Raw genomic sequence first — 20,907 nt, 5'->3', positions numbered from 1 at the left:
CCATCACACTGTTCCCATCCCGTGTGCAATGCCCAGACAAAGTGCTGGCAGCCAATGCCAAAATCACCTCCCAGGCCATGACAGAGCCCTGAGTCACCCCAAGTGCAGCAGCTCACCCAGAACGGGCTCATTTCACACAAAAATGCTGTTGCTGCACCAGCCCTGATGCACAGTGGTGCAGAGGGGGGGGATGCGGCTCTGCCCCGCTCACGGGGGCTGTGCTGGCCCTGCATGGCCCTGCTCCTGTCCCTGCTCCTGTCCCTGCATGGCCCTGCTCCTGGCCCTGCTCCTGGCCCTGCTCCTGTCCCTGCTCCTGGCCCTGCTGCTGGCCCTGCTGCTGGCCCTGCTCCTGGCCCTGCTCCTGTCCCTGCTCCTGGCCCTGCTCCTGTCCCTGCTCCTGGCCCTGCTCCTGGCCCTGCTCCTGGCCCTGCTGCTGGCCCTGCTGCTGGCCCTGCGGGCACCTGCATGCCCTGCACGGCCCCTGCTGTGGGGCAGAGGCATTCCCTGTTGGAGTTTGGGGTGGGTCTGACTTGGTTCCAGTTGGTTTTTCCATTCTGGGTCTGACACAAGACACTTTAAGAGCCAGTTCCTCCAGCTGAGACAGAATCCCTGTCTCAGTCTCAGCCACAGTGCCCAGGACGGGCCGCCCAGCTGACCACTGCCACCACGGCTGCCACTGACCACTGCCACCACTGCCACCACTGACCACTGCCACCACTGACCACTGCCACCACTGACCACTGCCACCACTGCCACCACTGACCACTGCCACCACTGACCACTGCCACCACTGCCACCACTGACCACTGCCACCACTGACCACTGCCACCACTGCCACCACTGACCACTGCCACCACGGCTGCCACTGACCACTGTCCCCTCTGACCACTGCCACCACTGCCACCACTGCCACCACTGACCACTGTCCCCTCTGACCACTGCCACCACTGCCACCACTGCCACCACTGACCACTGTCCCCTCTGACCACTGCCACCACTGACCACTGCCACCACGGCTGCCACTGACCACTGCCACCACTGCCACCACTGACCACTGCCACCACGGCTGCCACTGACCACTGCCACCACTGCCACCACTGACCACTGCCACCACGGCTGCCACTGACCACTGCCACCACTGCCACCACTGCCACCACTGACCACTGCCACCACTGACCACTGTCCCCTCTGACCACGGCCACCACTGACCACTGCCACCACTGACCACTGCCACCACGGCTGCCACTGACCACTGTCCTCTCTGACCGCTGCTGCCACTGACCACTGTCCCCTCTGACCACTGCCACCACTGACCACTGCCACCAGTGACCACTGCCACCGCTGCCCCCTCTGACTGACCACTGCCCCCTCTGACCCCTCTGTCCCCTCCATGCCAGTGTGGCACATGGTTCAGCCTTTCCTGCAATACTCATGGCAGTTTGTGCCTCACACCTTTCCAGGGCCCAGAACCTTCCCCTCCAAGTGCTTTGATCTCCATGGAAAGAGAATAACAGGACCCAGTAGTAAAGCAGCCTCATTTTTCACCACAAGAAACCACCAGACTAATTCTAGATCTGGTTTCCACAAGATTCAGTTTGGTGTTTCACCACACTAAACCAGCTAATCCAGGACTAGTCCCTCCATGCCAGGAGGGGACAGAGAGGATTCCCTGTCAGAACTTGGGGTGGGTCTGACTGACCCCAAACTCTGCCCCAAACCGAGCAGGATGGGGACTTGACAGAGCTCCTGTTGCTGTCGGGGCCAACTTGAGACTTCTCCACGAGGCCACTTGAGGCCTCAAAGTCTCACCTGGGCTGTTCTTCACACCCAGTCTGATCTGAGGAGCATATTGGCCCCAATTCCTCCCCAGTAATGTCTCTGTCACCCCAGGTGACAATGCCATTGTCACTGCAGCAGTGACCCCTCTCTGTGCCCACTCCAGGCAATCACGGAATGTCCTGAGCTGGAAGGGACCCCCAAGGATCATCCAGTCCCACCCCTGGCCCTGCACTGACACCCAACAATCCCACCCAGGGCATCCCTGGGAGTGGTGTCCAAACCCTCCTGGAGCTCTGTGGGGCTGGTTGGTAACAGAGGAACAGAGGGGGTGACACAAGGAGGGGAGGTTGAGATTGCAGCATGAGGCAAGAGGGTTAAAATGAGCAACAGAACAAAGTGGAGCAGAAAAATCCAGGGGTGGGAGATTTATGGAGAAAAGATTTTGTGACTGAGCAAATAGGTGATATTTGGGGGATGAGATCTCCTCCCATCAGAAAGTTAATGGATTTTATGTGGGATTTTTCACAAGTGATGTTGGGTGTTAGAACCCAAACTGGAAATGAGAGGCTGTTGGGGTCAGGTGTTAAAAAAGCAGGAGATTGGGAAGTTTGACATTTGGGATCATTCCCATCTCAGTATTCCCCAAGGAGGACACAGGAGGGAAAGAGGAGAAAGGAGAGGTGGGGAGGGGAGGAGGAGGAGCTGCCCAAGTGTGGGAAAGGGAGCTGTAAAGAATTTTTAAAACTTGATGGAAAGTTTATATAGTTCTGTATATTTGTATGCAAGCACTGGGAGAGAAATGTCCAGAGTGAGTGATGCCTCAGGTTTTAGTTTTTATATTTTCCAGGTTCTGTGCTGCTTTAGTGGGTGGCTCTGGGCTTCATATTATGGGATGGTGAGCTCTGTTCACAGAGCAGGGAGAAAAAACAATTCCTTCTCTAGCTGGGGACAAATGATCCAAATCTCAGCCCAAGAGCACAAACACCCTGGGCTGGAGAGAGAAAAACAAGAAGGGTGGGACTGGATGGGCTGGAGCTGGAATTGGACAATGAACTGCAAGATGCAAATGGAGCAGAACTTATAGAAGTGAGAGACCCTGTGACCTGTGGGGCATTTTGGGCCCATTTTGGGTCCATCTTGGGTTCATTTTGTGACCATTTTGGTTCACCTGGGGCATAGCCCTGGCTGGGCCCTTGTGCTGCCCAAGGTGGATCCATTGTGGCCTCCTAATAAACCCCTGCTTTATTTGTCACCAACATGTTTTATGAAAAATCCTTTCCTTAGGATTTTTTCCTCCTGAGAAGCTGAGAGGCCTCAGGAACAAACTGTAAACAATGATTATCTGCTGCTGTGGAATGCACCAGGTGGATCTGGGATTGGTCTCACCTGGTTGTTTCTAATTAATGGCCAATCCCAGTCCAGCTGTCCCGACTGTCTCAGTCAGAGACAAACCTTTGTTATTCATTCCTTTCTATTCTTAGCCAGCCTTCTGCAGAAATCCTTTCTTTTGTTCTTTTAGTATAGTTTTAATATAATATATGCCATAAAACAATGAATGAAGCCTTCTGAACATGGAGTCAACTTTCTCGTCTCTTCCCTTGTCCTGGGACCCCTGCAAACACCATCACACTTTATTCTTTAGCTCTGTCCAGTCTCTGTGCTAGGCCAGCCTGCACAGGGCATCAGTCAGGGCTGTGTTCCTGTGCCAGCAGCCTCACCCGGGGCTTGGGGCTGCCCCCAGGTTGGGGGGGTCTGCAGACCTTGCAGGTTTCTGGGGTTTGCAGACTTGGATGTTTCTGCCACATGAGCTGCAGGCAGAGCACCTGGGAAAGGTTAAAGCTGATTTCTGTACAAAGCTTGTTTGGGTCACAAAGGAACAGAGCAGTAGGGGAAAAAATCATCAGGGGACAGAGGAATTTTCCTCAGTGCCTGTGGGTTCAAGGAACCCTGCAGCACCTTGAGCCATTGCACTGGAGAGGTCAGCACAGCCCATCTGGGGAACTGTGGCCTTCACATGCTCTGAACAGAGACAGACATCATTCTCTCTCACAAGTTTTTTCCTAGAGAAGCACAAAAAGAAGAAGAGAAAGTAATTCTTACCTCTACTTACTACTCCTGTTAATTTTACACATGTAAAATGTGTTAAGAAAATTATTTACCTAAAATAATTTAGTTAATTGAACAGCAGTAAAAGTTATTTTATTTCATTAACCAATTAAATCAAAGTTGTATCCTATCTCAAACAATCACCAATTCTTCTTTAATATATAATACAATATCATATTATGTTATGTGATGATATGCTATAATATGCTGTGCTATAATATGCTAAGCTATGCTATAATATAATGTAATAATATAATGTAATATAACATAATATAATGTAATATAATGTAATATAATCATATCATATCATATTATATAATATATCATATCATATGTCTCTTTACCATAATTATAATAAATATAAATATATCATAATATAAATTTAATTTAAAAATTATTCAACCTTCTAAATCAATAAAATCAAATACAAATCATTCCCTACATCAAAAACTCCCTAAATACAATAGGGAACCTCTGTCTTTCCTCCACCATGAGGGAGCCTGGGGTCCCTGTGTGCCTTGAAGTTATCACAGTTATTATTTGACATTTGAGTTGCCTTGGACTCGTGGTGTGCAGAACTCCTGTGCCCTGGCCATGCCCTGCAGAGCTCAGGTGTTTCACCAAAGGCTGCTGGAGGACTTAAGCTTCAGTCAGAGAATATTGATACATTCAGGAATGTTGATAATATTGATCCCCCTACACAACAGCTCCTGTGCCATCCTCCTCTGCTGGCACAACAACCTCTGAGTGGGCTCTCCCTCCTCATGGGCACTGGGGGCAGGAAAAATCCTCCTTGCAGAGCCAGGCAGGGCAGTGTGACCCGAGTGTGATCCCTCACCTGAGGGTGAGCAGTTCCCTTTTCCTGGCTCCAGCAGCTCTGTTCAGGCAGGCACAGGCTGGAGTTGGGGACACAGTGTAAGAGAATCTGCAACAAGTGTTGGGCACTGCTCTTTTGCTTTGAGATTTGTGCCTTTGCACGCCCCAGGTCTGAATTCCCACTCAGCAGCTATTGTCCTGCCCTCTCCTGCTGGACACAAAGTCTTAATCTTCCCCTTCTCCCCACTGTAACTAAACAATCTCTCAGAAGTCTTTCCAATAGACTGATCAAACTGTCAGCATAAGCCACTGCCTCAGCTCGCTGCTGTTGCTCCTTTGTCCCCTGCCCGTGTTTAACATCCCATTTACAACAAGGAGGAGGCTTAAACCACCCCAGCTCTGCAGCAGGGCCTGGCTGAGCCAGCTTAAACCACCCCAGCTCTGCAGCAGGGCCTGGCTGAGCCAGCTTAAACCACCCCAGCTCTGCAGCAGGGCCAGGCTGAGCCAGCTTAAACCACCCCAGCTCTGCAGCAGGGCCAGGCTGAGCCAGCTTAAACCACCCCAGCTCTGCAGCAGGACCTGGCTGAGCCAGCACAGCCCCAGCCACAGCTCCAGGGGCAAACAGAAGGACAGAATCACCCTGAACACCTCAGGAGGGAAGCTGTAGGCAAATCCAGAGCTGAGGAATGCAATTCCATCAACACCACCCTGTCCTCCTGCCCATGGATGTCTCATTTCCCTCTGCTGAGTGTGAGGGGGTGGCTGCACTCCCCTGGAGATGCCACTGAGGCTCAGCCTGCAGCAGCTCCAGGGCTGTGCCACGTCCTGCCTGCTCCCAGAGAGGTGACATTTGTGCCCAGGCCGTGGCTCACACCCCCAGGCACCTCACCAGGCTCCTCTGCCAGCATTTCCTGGGCTTTGCTCCATGCCAGGAGGTCACAATGGCTTTTTTCTGGCTGGCAGCTCAGCTTGGAGCTAGTCACTCCTTCCCCAGCTCATCCTGCCTGGTGCTGGGGGAGAAGAGAGGTCCCTGCTCCCCCCAGACCACCAGGAGAGCAGTCCTGATCCTCTGGCATCCCCCATTCCTCTTGTCCTTTCAGCAGGGATTTCTGAGCTCCCCATGTCCCAAACACAATTCCAGTTCCAAGAGATGGACTCTGCAGCTCAGGTGGCCTCAGGACGTTGGTTTTACATTTCTTCAGCCAAACTCAGCTGGTTTCCACCCAAAGGGCTTTGATGCAGCAAGGTCAGGGTAACAATTCCCCCTCCCAGAAGGGCTCAGACCTGCAGCTCCATCTCTGCTCCCTTTGAGGACACTCAGTGTAAGAGAATCTGCAACAAGTGTCTGGCTTTGGAAAGCCAGGTGTCTGCTGAGGAAGGCAGGAGCCTCCCTTGAAATGGAAAATGTAAACCCCTCCCTCCAAATTATTATAATTTTGAAATTAAGAGGCTCTCAAGAATAGATATGGGAATAGGAATAACAGCTCTTTAGTAGGGAAATTAAAAATACAAATGCAATTGTAAAAAAAAATTTAAAAAAAAAAAAAAAACACTACAAAAGACACTGCCAGAACAGGCCCTGCTCCCTGTGTGTCAGGGTGGTGGCACAGTCCCATCCCAGGGGGGCTCAGGGTGGGGGCACAGTCCCATCCCAGGGGGGCCCAGGGTGGTGGCACAGTCCCATCCCAGGGGGGCTCAGGGTGGGGGCACAGTCCCATCCCAGGGGGGCTCAGCCCTCCTGCAGTGCCAGCTGTGGTTCTGCTGGAGCAGGGATCCTGCACAAGGGGGGAGTTTTCCTCTGGAGCTCCAGGGCTGCTGGAGATGGGCCTGCTCTCCTCTGGGAATGCAGGGCAGGAGAAAGCTGCTCCTCTGGGAATGCAGTGGGCAAAGGCTGCTGGGCTGTTCCCAGGTCAGATTGGATCCAGGCAGGAATGCTTGGCTCCTCCCCTGGGTGGAGCATCTCCCCTTGGGATGATGGAATTTGATCAGCCCTGCAGGGACACTCAGTGGCCATGGACAGAAGATAATTAATAATGAATGGCCCATGAACAGAAGAGATCTCCTGGAGGGAGGATGGGTTGTGGAAGAGATACAGAAAACTGAGAGTTAAACATTCAAAGCCCACATCCCATTCCTGCCTGGCTGGGCCATCAGCCTCTAATGCTCAGGCAGCTGAACTTCCTTTTAAAATGAAGTTTTAGTCTGTTTTGCTGACCCCCAAGGACTGCAGAGCTGGGTGGGGAGTCTGTGGTGACACAGGTGTCCCCTCTATGGAAAGGCTCCAACCTCCAGACACGCTCAGAGGGGGATTCCTGAGTGGAAAGCTGCTACAGTCCCTCTCCTCATTGGAATTCTGTCAGGTTTGGTCTGTTCTCCACATTCAGTCAAGACCTGACACTTCCCCTCTCAGATGTGAACACCCATTGCATGCTTTGACTTGCAAAACTTTCCCTGCTGCTGCTCTTGATCTTCAGGCAATCCCAAGAATTTCTGTGTTCCCCTGCCCACAAAGGGCTGCAGTCAGCACAGCACCAGAATTAAAATAGGTGAATATTGCAGCAGGTGTGATGCTGAGTTTGCTGGGGTCCCCAGGACGAGGTGGGAGATGAGAATCTGACTTCATGTTCTCAGAAAGATTATATATATTATATTATATTATATTATATTATATTATATTATATTATATTATATTAATTATATTATATTATATTATATTATATTATATTATATTATATTATATTATATTAATTATATTATATTATATTATATTATATTATATTATATTATATTATTATATTATATTATATTATATTATATTATATTAATTTTTACTATACTAAAGAATACAGAAAGGACAGAAATGATACAGCCAGAAGGCTTAACAAGAATGATAATGAAAAACTCGTGACTGAGTCCTCAGAGTCTGACACAGCTGATGGTGATTGGTCATTAAGTAAAAACAATTCACATGAAACCAACCAAACCTGCACCTGTTGGTAAACAATGTCCAGCCACATTCCAAAGCAGCCAAACAGGGAGAAGCAAATGAGATTATATTGTTTTTTCTCTGAGGCTTCTCATCTTCCTAGGAGAAGAAATCCTTTCAAAGGGATTTTTCAGAAAATCTGGCAGTGACAGTGTGAGACAGACAAACAGCCAGGATGGAAACTCTGCTCCCAACACTGTGCCCAGGCCAGCACTGCCAGCATGCACCAGTGCCACTGCTCAGAGTAGAAACATTGACCAGACCTGGAAAACACCAAATACATCCCAAAACTGTGCAAGAAAACCCCCTCCAGGCAGGAACAGGTTTTCGCAAAGGCAGCAGGATCCCAGGTGTGAGCTGGTTTTCCCTGCTGGCTCCCAGCTTCCCCAGTGCTGTGTGAGAAGCTCAGGGATCAGCCGAGCATTGACTGGTGTCAGGGAGCCAAGCAGGACAGTGTTTGTAACCAAGAGCTCCTGCCCAGAGCAGCTGGGGCTGCTCCTGGATCCCTGGAAGGGTCCCCGCCCAGCTTGGATGGAGCTTGGAGCACCCTGGGACAGTGCAAGGTGTTCCTGCCATGGCAGGGGTGGCCCTGGATGAGCCTTAAAGCCCCTGGCAGGGCCTGTCAGATCCTCCAGCCCCTTTGGGGGGGTTCTCAGGTGCTCTGGAGTACCCAGGGTGGCTCCATGCAGAGCTGGGTCCCCTGTGCCCCCCAAGGCCAGGGGTGTCCCCAGCTGTGAAAGCCCTTCCACACCAGGGCTGTCAGCAGAGTTCTGCTCTCTCAGGGATCCCTGGGGTTCAGAACTTTGTCCCCCTGAGCTCTTGGCTCATCAAACTACCGCAGTGTTGGATAAAGCCCTTTTCTGACCCAGAGATGGGGCAACTGAGAGGTGTTTTAAAAGCTTTTATTCCATTTTCAGTCTCATGTGAAGGGTGAGACAATACAGATGTTATAATTCACATCATCACAATCAGAAGCCAATTATTTCCTAATTACAATACACTGTAAGTGTCTTTTGGCCTATCAGCTTTTGCCACACCATGCTGTAAATGTCTTAGAGCCAATCATCTAAAATTATCCCTCCTGGGTCTTGCTACAATGCATCTTTCATGGTTCTATTTCTCCAAAGTATCTAATCTTATTTGCAAGGCCATACTTTGAAACTTGTTTTGATGCCTCAGGTTTTAGCTTTTCTATTTTTCAGGTTCTGTGCTGCTTTAGTGGGTGGCTCTGGGCTTCACATGAGGGGATGGTGAGCTCTGTGCACAGAGCAGGGAGACAAAACAATTCCTGCTCCAGCTGGGCACCAAGGACAAATGATCCAAATCTCAGCCCAAGAGCACAAACACTGTGGGCTGGAGAGAGAAAAACAAGAAGGGTGGGACTGGATGGGCTGGAGCTGCAATTGGACAATGAACTGCAAGATGCAAATGGAGCAGAACTTATAAAAGTGAGAGACCCTGTGACCTGTGGGGCATTTTGTGCCCATTTTGGTTCACCTGGGGTGCAGCCCTGGCTGGGCCCTTGTGCTGCCCAAGGTGGATCCACTGAGGCCTCCTGATAAATCCCTGCTGTATTCTTTAGCTCTGTCCAGTCTCTGTGCTAGGCCAGCCCGCACAGGGCAGCAGTTTCTGGTTCCATTTCTCTCTCAGCAATGTCTGTGCTGTTCCATGACATTTCTAAGTCAGCATTTCTCATCTCCAGGTTTGCACACAGGTGCTCACTGTGTGAGCCTTCTGCCAGGCTTGGAGAATTCCTGACAAATCCATTTCCCACACCCCTGGGGATGGTGGGGGCAGGGTTGGGGTGATTAGTGGCACCAGGGCAGGGCATGGCCAGGAATGGGGGGGTCCCCAGCCCTGACACTGTCCCCTGTTGATGTCGGGTGACCCTAATGTAGGGGAAAAATATGTTCTGACTCCATGATTTAGAAGGTTGAACAATTGCTTTATTAAGCTGTACTATATTACACTAATGCTGTACTAAATTACATACCTAAGAGATGCTATACTAAAGAATACTAAAGAAAAACCTGTGACTGTCTGAGACAGTCAGGACACAGCTTTTGACTCAGTAAACCAAGGAATCAAAACAACATCCACTAATGTCTAATCAACAAATCACTTTGGGCAAACAATCTCCATAACACATTCCACATGTGCCAAACAACAGCAGCAGTGAATAGAAATAAGAATTTCTTTCTCTTCTTCTGTGAGCTTCTCTGTAAGAGCCTGAATGAGAGATGCAGGACTCCAGGTGGCTCTTCAAAATGCAGTCCAGGGTTGTGGGTGACAGAGCCTGTGCCTACAGCTGTCAGCTCCAGCTGCAGGCAGGTCTGGAGACACTTTGGTTTTGGTTACACTGCATCCTATACTTTGCTGAGCATCTTAATACAGCAGAACCAATCTATCCCTGAACTATTATCTATAGCCTATCATAACTACTCTAATTACCACATTCATGTCACTGTTCTCCAATCACTCACAGTCAGTACATTACAGTTTAAGCTAGAAGTTGTTTTTCAGTTTTCTTGCAGTAGAAAATTCTGAGACCTTTTTTCTACTTGCCACATTTGTTGACTTGTTTGCCTGTGCTCTCTTTCTGCTTGGTAAAAACATTTTCTTGTTTGGGGTGGGTTTATCCTTTGCCCTAAGCCATAAAATCCCCTTCTAACTAACATACTGTTAGGAAAATTAATCCACAAACACCAGAGGTTTATGTCCAAAAAGGAGACAGAGGAGTCCTTTGACTTTATTCAAATAAAGGCAGAGGCCATGGGGCATTCCCCTGGGGTCTCTCCAATTTTTGGAGGATGCAGCCTCCTTTTTATCCAATTTCCTGGCCTCATTTCCCTTCTCTCTTTCCCCATTGGCTGAGGTACTTGGGAGGTTCAGACTTCCTGATAGCCTGAAAGCAGAGATTCCCCTCTAATGTACAACCCTCCCTTTTAATTTTTAATTCTTATGGAATTTAGGGTTTTTTCTTCCCCATTGTTTCTTTCATCTTTCCATGTCTAATTTCATTTATCAGCAGACCTAAAGTTTATTGGTAAAAGCAAATATCTTCTTCCATTCATCAATCAGTGGAATCCTTCCCATTGTTTCTTTTGTCTCCCAGTGCTGATTTTATCTACCAGCAGACCCACAGCTTGTTTGGAAAGACAAATCCACTGCTCCTCTCAATATCCTTTGCCTCCTTGGTTATCCAGCAAGACTGGCTCAGCAATTCTTTTCTTCTACATCAAAACTTGCTCTCATTTCTATTCCTTCTTCAGATTCCACATTCAAAAATCTTTCTGCCAAGCATACGTATCTGTGAGACTTTCTTGTCAAACTTCCATCCTTCCTGCTTTGCCCTGAGAGGAGCCCTTAGCACCTTGTGCCTGCTGCTCTCAGTGACGAGAGCTGCAGCCGCTGTCCTTGTCCCCGCAGGTCCCTGGCCCTGGGCCAGCAGTACAGCTCCCTGGGCTCCCAGCCCATCCTCTGTGGCTCCATCCCCGGCCTGGTGCCCAAGCAGCTCCGCTTCTGCCGCAACTACATCGAGATCATGCCCAGCGTGGCCGAGGGGGTGAAGCTGGGCATCCAGGAGTGCCAGCACCAGTTCCGGGGCCGCCGCTGGAACTGCACCACCATCGACGACAGCCTGGCCATCTTCGGGCCTGTCCTGGACAAAGGTAACCTTGGGGGGCAGCTGGGCTGGGGGCAGGGCTGGCACAGCTCCCCTGGGCTTTGGGGTGCTCCAGGATTGTGTACTGAGCTTCCCACATCTCCCCTGGGCTTTGGGATACACCAGGATTGTGTACTGAGCTTCCCACATCTCCCCTGGGCTTTGGGATACACCAGGATTGTGTACTGAGCTTCCCACATCTCCTCTGGGCTTTGGGATACACCAGGATTGTGGATTGAGCTCCTCTGGGCTTTGGGGTGCACCAGGATTGTGTACTGAGCTCCTCTGGGCTTTGGGATACACCAGGATTGTGTACTGAGCTCCTCTGGGCTTTGGGATACACCAGGATTGTGTACTGAGCTCCTCTGGGCTTTGGGATACACCAGGATTATGTACTGAGCTTCTCACAGCTCCCCTGGGCTTTGGGATACACCAGGATTGTGTACTGAGCTTCCCACAGCTCCCCTGGGCTTTGGGATGCACCAGGATTGTCCTGCTGGACAGGGAGAGGGTCTGATGTGTCGTTGCAATAATTAATATTGACTCTATGATTGCAGAAGGTTGATTAATTGTTTTATTATACTCTAAGATATTATTCTATATAATTAAGAAGCTTGTAACTCTTACAGACAGTGATACAGCTTTGTCTTAATTGGTCAATCTCTCCAAACACCATTTAGTGCCCAATCTTTTGGTAAACAATTTTCAAAACACATTCCACATGTGCACAACAGCAGGTGTGGCAAGTGGAGATAAGAATTGTTTCTTATTCTTTTCTCTGTGAGCTTTCTCACAGCTTCCCAGGAAAATCCTGGGAGAGAGCTGTCCCTTCTCTCTGTTCAGAGGACATGTGGTTACCACACTGCCAGCTTTCAACCCTGATTTCTCCACTTTCCTTCTCTTCCAAGGTTTTGGTGTGTTCCCATCACAAGGAGGGAAAGGTTCCCATCCCAGGAGCTCAGAAGGGCCAGGGAGGATATAAAGGAGGGGAAGGTTTAGCCCCAGGCACTCTCACATGTTCTGGGGTCAGGGGCTCCACTCCCTGTCCTGGGCATTTCCAATCTGGGTCCAGCAGACCCTGGGAAAAGCCAAGGAGAGGGGCTGTGGTTGAGCTCTTTGGGATCAAGGCAGAGCCTCTGAAGCACAAACTGCCCACCCCAGGAGGGCCCTGGGCTCAGGTTTCCCCTCCAGTGAGGAACCACGGTTGTAACCCATGGTCCTTAGTTCAACAAATCTTTTTTCAATGGGATTTCAATGAATATTTTCACAAATGAGCCCAAAAAGCAGGGAACAAGGAGAGGTTGGAAAATCATTTTCCATCTCCTTTCTCCAAACTCCTCTTCATCCCCTGCTCCTGAAATGCCACCTCTCTAGACTGGCATGGATCAGGCACACTGGAGCATTGATGAGGCACCAGAAAATTGGGGTTCCCAGTGACATCATGGCCATTCCCAGTGACATCATGGCCATTCCCAGGGAAATCAAGGGGCATTGATGAGGCACCATAAATTTGGCACTCCTAGTGAGATCATGGGGCATTACACTGGAAAAAGTGAGAAAGGGCCCCAAAACAGCCTGGAAGGAGAGGCTGGAGGGACAAGTGATAGCATCCCAAAATTCTCTGAGTTTGAAGGGATCATCTAGTGCAGCTCCTGCCCTGCCCACACCCCCCAGCAATCTCACCCTGGGCATCCCTGTGAGTGCTATCCAAACCCTCCTGGAGCTCTGGAATTCCCTGGGGAGCCTGGGCAGTGCCCAGCACCTCTGGGGGGACAGAACCTTTCCCTGAGATCCAGCCTGACCCTCCCCAGCATGGCTCCATGACAATCTCAGATGTCCCAGAGCCCAGGTGAAAAAGGCATTCCCACAAAACTGAACCAAATGATGAATTAAAAACTCCCAGTGGATGAAAATCTCCATTTTCCCCCATGGATTCTGTTCACTCTGTGCCACATTCAGCATAGAGGACATCCACAGGTGGTGTCTTGGTTTCACAGCTTTGTAAACACAACAAAACCATTTCCCCCTCCTCTTCCTGGCTGTTGACACCACTGGGTCCCTGCAGCCCAAAATCTCTTTATTGCACAGAAGTTATTGTTTGCAGGGGTGCTTTGGAAATGGGAATTTTATGGTACAGACTTCAAGGAACTGGAGAAATTGGGGTGAGAATAGAACTTTGGACTCTTTCCCATCAGTCCCCTGGGAATTCAGGAGTTCTGTGAACCTTTCTTACAAAGCCCCAAAATTCTGCAAAGAAACAGTTCATGATATCCTTTTTTTCAACTTTCAGCCTCCCAGTAAGGGTAGGTATCGCTTCAGATCCCAGAAATGTCAGCTGAGAATTCCAGTGAAAATCATTCCTCTGTGTTAATGTGGGATTCTTTGCAGGAACCAGGATTGTCAAACCTTATTAGAGCACTAATAGGCACCATGAGATTCATTTCCCCTCTGTTGTGCCAGGGTGTATTTTGGGGTAACTGTTGTATTTACTACCAAATAACTTGTCAGCAGGGCTCAACACACTCTGATTTGCTGCCAAATTAAAGCCTGTCCTAAATTTCAGCACTTAAAAGATCAGAAAGTTTTAATTTTCTCTAAAAACAGTCACTAAAAAACTGTCATAAAAATTCTAAACAAGTTATGAAAGAACTGCTCAAGCATTGAGACACTGAAAATCTCTCAGCACCATTTCTGTCAGCAGGAAAGCACTTAAAGATCAGATTTGAGCCATCCTCCCTGTAATGAGCAAACTGAACTTTGAATTTATAGAGAATATTTTAAGATTCTTTCGGCTGCAGGGACTCGAGCAAAGCCTCAAGTGTGGACTTGCCTCAGCATCTCCACACACCCCGAGCTGACAAGGTAAAATATCACCCAGAGCTCTGAAACTCTTCTGACAGATGGAGAAAAATGAGTGAGCACGTTGGATAGATACTTATTTTCCCAGTCCCACTGTGACACATCTCCAGACAGCCCTGCCAGGCTCCCAGGGTGGATTTATCCTGGTGTCTCACTCACCTGTAAGTGGAGCAGTTAAAAATAAACAGCATCATCTGCAGAGGAGGACACATCAAAGCCCAGCCCATCTGATGTTGGGGATTATTCACATTTTTGAACTGTGCTTGTGTCTTTTCCCTGCTGCCTTCAAAATTAATGAGCAGATTGAGGATGGGACTGGTGTCACTGTGTGGCAGTGAGGAACACAGGGAGCCTTTGAGATTCCCAGAGTCTGCAGCAGAAAAAACAGAACCTTTGCAGGCTCTGAGGGAGGAGAGAAGGGGATGTGGTTGAGCTCACAGGTTGGTGACAGCTGAGAGGTGCTGGCAGTGGTGGGGAGGGTGGGAGCAGCCCTGCTGGTCCTGTGGACACTCCTGGGCCTTCAGAGGATCATGGAGCAGTCTGAGCTGGAAAGGACCTTTTAAAGAGCATCTGGTGCCACTCAGCTTCTTCCTTGGCAGGAACAGGAGTCACAGACTGGGTTGGGTTGGACACCTCCCACTGTCCCAGCCTGGCCTTGGGCACTGCCAGGGATCCAGGGGCAGCCCCAGCTGCTCTGGGCACCCTGTGCCAGGGCCTGCCCACCCTGCCAGGGAACAATTCCTCATTCCCAATATCCCACCCAGCCCTGCCCTCTGGCAGTGGGAGCCATTCCCTGGGTCCTGTCCCTCCATCCCTTGTCCCCAGTCCCTCTCCAGCTCTCCTGGAGCCCCTTCAGGTGGTTCTCAAACCAAGAGTTTTGGGCCCATAATCTGCATCCTGTGGCCACCCTTGCCATGTTCCCTTTTCCTGACCTCCAGCACACCCAGGGGTGCAGCCCCACAAACAAAACCCAAACCCAAACTTGGGCAATCCCTGTCCCAGCTCACACTCTGCATTTGGCCAACAAAGGGTTGGGGTTTCACCTCACAAACACCTGAGGGAAATCCCCTGTCAGCATTAGCTTGGTTAATCTCAGCTGCTGCTCCCTCAGGTAGACTGAGGCTATTTTGGAAAAGCTTCAAAGGTGCAGCTCTCACATCAGCAGCACCAAAAATCATTTCTAATAGAGCCTGAAAAGAAACTGAGGACAATTTCATTTTAAAGGAGCTGCAGACTTGTTAGCCATGGTCACCTCCAGTGGAGGAGGGCTCAGCCTGCAGAGCAGCAGCGTGGGGGAGCTCAGCTGGGCAGCCCCACGTGCCCAAGTGCGTGTCCAAACCTCCCTGGGACATCCTCCAGGCTGTGAGCTCTGCTGCCAGTGTGGGGCACAGGGCTGCCCTCCCTGAATTCCCAAGGGATTGCTGCCTCCAGGGCCTCCCATCCCCACCTCCCTCCTTCCCCAGTGTCACCCACAGCCCCAGCCTCTCCTCCTGCAGCCCCTGGCAGGGCAGAGAACACCAAAGGCAGCTCAGGGAAACCCCAGGGGCTGAGTCCATTTGGGAGCTGCTGAGCAACACCCCTGGTGAGGCTCTGCCCTCACCCCCCTGGAGTTCTCCACGTTTCCCTCTCCAGAGTCAGAATCACAAGGTTTTGGCTCCTGTAACTGCCCAGGCTTTGGTTTCCTGAGGCCACTGATGATCATCCTGTGAGGAAGGACAGAGCTGGGGGTGCTCACCTGGGGAGAGCTCAGAGCCCTTCCAGGGCCTGAAGGGGCTCCAGGAGAGCTGGAGAGGAACTGGGGACAAGGGATGGAGGGACAGGACCCAGGGAATGGCTCCCACTGCCAGAGGGCAGGGATGGGTGGGATATTGGGAATGAGGAATTGTTCCCTGGCAGGGTGGGCAGTCCTGGCACAGGGTGCCCAGAGCAGCTGGGGCTGCCCCTGGATCCCTGGCAGTGCCCAAGGCCAGGCTGGACACTGGGGCTGGGAGCAGCCTGGGACAGTGGGAGGTGTCCCTGCCATGGCAGGGGTGGGATGGGTGGGCTTTAGGGTCCCTTCCCAACCCAAACTGTTCTGTAGTTCTGTGATTCTATGTTTTCTTTTTTTCCAAGTCTTATTTTCTAACCCAGCTATTAAAAAACCCCAAAAATCCCCAAAAACCAGCTCCTGAATGTGGGGTAAGATCATGTTTTTACAAGCAGATTCCCCAAGATGATTTATACTGCAGGTGTGCAGTCTGGGATAAGGAGAGGAGAAAAACCTGCTTTCCTCTTCCCTCCTTTCCCTTCTCTTTGCAAAATAAGGTCAGCTCTTATCTAAAGCCAATGGCTTCTCCAGCCAAGCCCTGCCCAAACCAGGGCTGAGCCAGCAGCCACGCTTTGCTGGGAGGGGGAGCAATCAGCATTCTCTGGGCTAGTGATGAAGTCCAGGATTTTGGTTAAAGCTGGCAAAAAAATCTGGTTAAATTTGCCCTTTCTGGCACACAGACAGGGCTGGCTGTGAGGGCAGCTGGACAGTGATTGCTGGGCTGGGGAGGAGGAGCAGGGGCAGCCAGGGCTGGACCTGCCAGAGGTCAGCTTTGCAGGCTCACACCTTTCCCCAGTCCCTGAGCTCCTGCCCTGGCTCCTCTCTGGCTCTGGATTTTGCCTGGCCAGGCTTTGGTAGCAGGAGGGCATCAGGAGTGGCTTCTGTGAGAAGCTGCTGGAAGCTCCCTCCATGCCCAGCAGGGCCAAGGTGGGTGTGCCACTGGCCAGGGCTGGGCTAATGCCTCTGGGATAACAGATTTAAGAAGGAAAAATGAGTTACTGCTGTAATTGTGGCCTGAGAAGAGCAGGTTGAGAACATGTGAGAGGAGCAGCTATGCAGACACCAAGGGCAGTGGTGGAGGAGGAGGAGATGCTCCAGGCAGCAGATCTGAGGTTCCCCTGCAGCCTGTGGTGCAAACCATAGAAGCAGGATGAAGGATGGAGGAAGGTGAAGAAGGATGGAGGAAGGTGAAGGATGGAGGAAGGTGAAGAAGGATGGAGGAAGGTGAAGGATGGAGGAAGGTGAAGGATGGAGGAAGGTGAAGAAGGATGTTCCCTGCAGCCCATGGAGGACCCCAGGGATGGTGGTCCCCACTCCCCGAGCTCCTGTCCCCTCAGCCCGGCTGCCCTGGCTCCTCTCTGCTCCGGGGAGATGCCCCCGGGCCGGGGCAGGTGCAGGGGAGGCAGCTGGGCCCGGGCTGCCGTCGGGGGTCCCGGTGAGCTCGGCTAAGCCCCTGACACGAGCTGTGAAAAGGCAAGACCCGCACCACGATAACCCAGGGCTTTTCTCAGCCATGACACCCGCAGTCATTTGCATCTAAACAGGGGTGTGTGGGATCAGGGGCCGGCTTGATATAAACTCAGCAGCTTAAAGGGAGGGGGAGGGAAAGCAGAGAGGGAGAGAGAAAAATAAGCTTATAGCGATGAGAAAGAGCTAAGCTTCCTCCCCTACTGTGAGGCAGGGCGAGCGATACCATCGCAGCGCCGCAGTCGTTTCAAATCGCTGCCGCATTCACACGCCCTTTAGCCATTCTGGGGGGCTGGGGAGCGCCATCAAAAGGGATTTCCCAGCCGGGCTGGCGGGATTGGAGGGTGACGGCAGGACAGGGGAACATTGCCCCGTTGCTACGAGGTGCTCCTGGGGAATGCCAGTGCTCTGTGCCGTGGGTACGCTGGCCGGCGGAAACATTCCGCATTATGCGGGTAATACAGTGTGACACCGAGGGAACAATGGCAAATTGAGTGTCCCAGCAGGTAACGGGGCTGGCTGGGAGACAGTCGCAGTGGTGCACTGTCAAGGCGGCTCTAATCCTCCCTCGCCAGCCCCTCCCCTGGTTCTGGGAACGCTGCTCCCGCCTTTCGTCTCTGGGAAATTCTCCCAGCTCCTCGCCCAGACCCAGGCGAGTTTCAAACCAGGCGGTTTGATGGCAGCTCGCTCCCCCCCGCGCCGGCACCGAGCGGGGGACACGGGGACACCGGGGGACTCGGGGGGCACGGGGGACATCGGGGGACACGGGGGGCACGGGGGACATCGGGGGCCGTGGGGGACATCGAGGGTATGGGGGACACAGGGGACACCGGGGGCACGGGGGACATGGGGGACACAGGGACATGGGGTACAAGGGGTACAGGGGACACAGGGGGAACGGGGGACACGGGGCAGCTGCGGGAGCCGTGTCCATCGCGGCCCTGCCCGGCGGGCACTGCCAGCCCAGCCCAGCTCAGTCCCAGCCCAGCCCAGCCCAGCTCAGTCCCAGCCCAGCCCAGCCCAGCCCAGCCCAGCCCAGCCCATCTCGGTCCCAGCCCAGCCTGGCTCGGTCCCAGCCCAGCCCCGCAGTGCCCCTGCTCCCCGTGCCCATCCACAGCTCCCAGGCCAGCGGAGCCACATCGCTCCCGAGAGTGACTCGTGTCCTCCCCCTGTCCCCAGGCTGTCCTGGGGCCAGCAGGGCTCGCTGGCTCCTCTGATCTGATCTGATCTGGCCACCCAAAGAGCCTTGGTCAGGCTGGAACGCCTCACTGGGGGCAGGGACCTTCCAGCGGTGCCAGGGGGTGCCAGCATGAGCAGCTGGTGACAGATCCCCCAGGAGAACCTGGCTGGATCCCTGCTGGCACATCGGAGATGGGAAGGGCAAGGAGGGAAGAGTTGGAGCTGAAAGGAGATGAAAACCTCAGCAGGGTGCTGCCAGCACAGCCAGGACTGAGCAGCCCTGCCTGGAGATCCCATTTGGGATTCCCACAGCTGGCAGCCACCCACAGCCACCTCCCCTGAGAGCCTGCTCAGGCTGGCATTAGCTCAGCTTGGCAAAGCTGGCTTGGGGAGCCAGACCCAGCTCTGCAGAGAGGCTGAGCTGGGGAGAGGGGCCTGCTGTCCCCGGGCACGAGGGCAGGGATGCAGGGGACAGCTGAGAGATGGCTCCTTCATGGCTCCTGCTCTGGAAGGAGGGGACTGGCTCCAAGGTGATTTTCTCAGCAGAAATCTCTGATTCATCCCACATTTACTGATGACTGTCCCCCTGATTTGATCACACCAGACCACGAGGCAGTCGGAGCCCTCCAGCCCCTGAGCCCTGGCCTCCAGCCCCTCCTGCAGTGGCACAAGGCTGGATTGACTCCAACATCTGCTCTGGATTTAGAGAAGTCTCTAAATGAGAAGTCTCCATCCACAGATGGGCTGAAGCAGCCTGGTGTCACTGCCCAGGGAGCTGCACCTCTGCAGAGCTCTGAGCCAAAAGTGTCCCCAGGGGGAAAGTTGGTCCTGAGATACCAACAGGGCTTGGGAGAGCCTGGGTCAGTGCAGCCACGGGGGCCAAGGCCAAAGCCCTGCTCTCCCACAGTGTGTCTGCATCATCCGAAACCTTCCCCCAGGTCAACGAGCTCCTCCATCTCTAAGCCCTGGCACGGAGCCCTTCTCTGGGTTCCCAGACCAGGAATTACTCCAGTAACTCTCCCCTGAGGCCCCTCAAGCTGCTACTGACACCTTGTTCACCCCTGAGCACCCATGCTGGACCAAATCCTGGACCCTGTGTTGGGAAATGCTGCAGGTGTGACCCCCAGAGCTGGAGTCACACCCTGCCCCACCTCCTGCTGCCCAGGGGGAATGCTGGCAGCTCCTGCTCCAGGAAACCTCCATTAACAAATTAACAAAATAACTTCTTGCGTTGCAGCGAGGTTTAGGAGCTGCTGGGGGAGGCTGGGAAGGCTGTTGAATTTGCAGGGTCCCCAGGACGAAGGGAGAGAATGATGAATTTGACTCCATGTTCTTAGGTTAATTTATTATTTTATGATATTATATATTATATTAAAGAATGCTATACTAAAACTATACTAAAGACTAGAGAGAGGATACAGACAGAAGGTTTAACAAGAATGATAATGAAAACTCATGACAGCTTCTAGAGCCCTGACACAGCTGGACCACGATTGGTCATTGGGTTAAAACAATTCCCATGTTGGATAAACAATCTCCAACCACATTCCAAAGCAGCAAAACACAGGAGAAGCTGAGGCTTCTCAGCTTCCTCGGAGAAAATCTTGGGCATGAGGATTTTCCAGGAGATATGTCAGTGGCAGAACAGCAGTGCTGCTCTGAGCAGTGACCCTGGGCTCTGTGTCTTGCAGCCACGCGCGAATCCGCCTTCGTGCACGCCATCGCCTCGGCCGGGGTGGCCTTCGCTGTCACCCGCTCCTGCGCCGAGGGCACCTCCACCATCTGTGGCTGCGACTCCCACCACAAGGGACCCCCGGGGGACGGCTGGAAGTGGGGGGGGTGCAGCGAGGACGCCGACTTCGGTGTGCTGGTGTCCCGGGAGTTCGCGGACGCGCGGGAGAACCGGCCGGACGCGCGCTCGGCCATGAACAGGCACAACAACGAGGCTGGCCGGACGGTGAGTGGCCGGGGGGACAGGCTGAGTGGCCACTGGGGACAGGCTGAGTGGCCAATGGGGACAGGCTGAGTGGCCAGGGGGACAGGCTGAGTGGCCACTGGGGACAGGCTGAGTGGCCAGGGGGACAGCTGAATGGCCAAGGGGACAGGCTGAGTGGCCAAGGGGACAGGCTGAGTGGCCGGGGGGACAAGATGAGTGGCCACTGGGGATAGGCTGAGTGGCCAGGAGGACAGGCTGAGTGGCCAAGGGGACAAGCTGAGTGGCCAGGGGGACAGGCTGAGTGGCCA

At 52.5% G+C, this 20,907-nt stretch overlaps 1 protein-coding gene across 1 annotated transcript in view; it reads left to right on the top strand.

Moving 5' to 3' along the window:
- WNT3 (Wnt family member 3) overlaps positions 1 to 20,907 on the top strand; it is a 37,146-nt gene that overhangs the window by 13,377 nt on the left and 2,862 nt on the right. The window contains exons 2-3 of the mRNA XM_059869621.1: positions 11,117 to 11,358; positions 20,355 to 20,620. Coding sequence (XP_059725604.1) covers positions 11,117 to 11,358; positions 20,355 to 20,620 — 508 coding nt within the window. The remainder of the gene's footprint in view (positions 1 to 11,116; positions 11,359 to 20,354; positions 20,621 to 20,907) is intronic.

This window comes from Haemorhous mexicanus, chromosome 28, assembly GCF_027477595.1.
Source record: "Haemorhous mexicanus isolate bHaeMex1 chromosome 28, bHaeMex1.pri, whole genome shotgun sequence".
NCBI classification, from domain to species: Eukaryota; Metazoa; Chordata; class Aves; order Passeriformes; family Fringillidae; genus Haemorhous; species Haemorhous mexicanus.
Note: the sequence above shows the minus strand (reverse complement) of the source record. Positions and strands in the feature narration are given on the sequence as shown.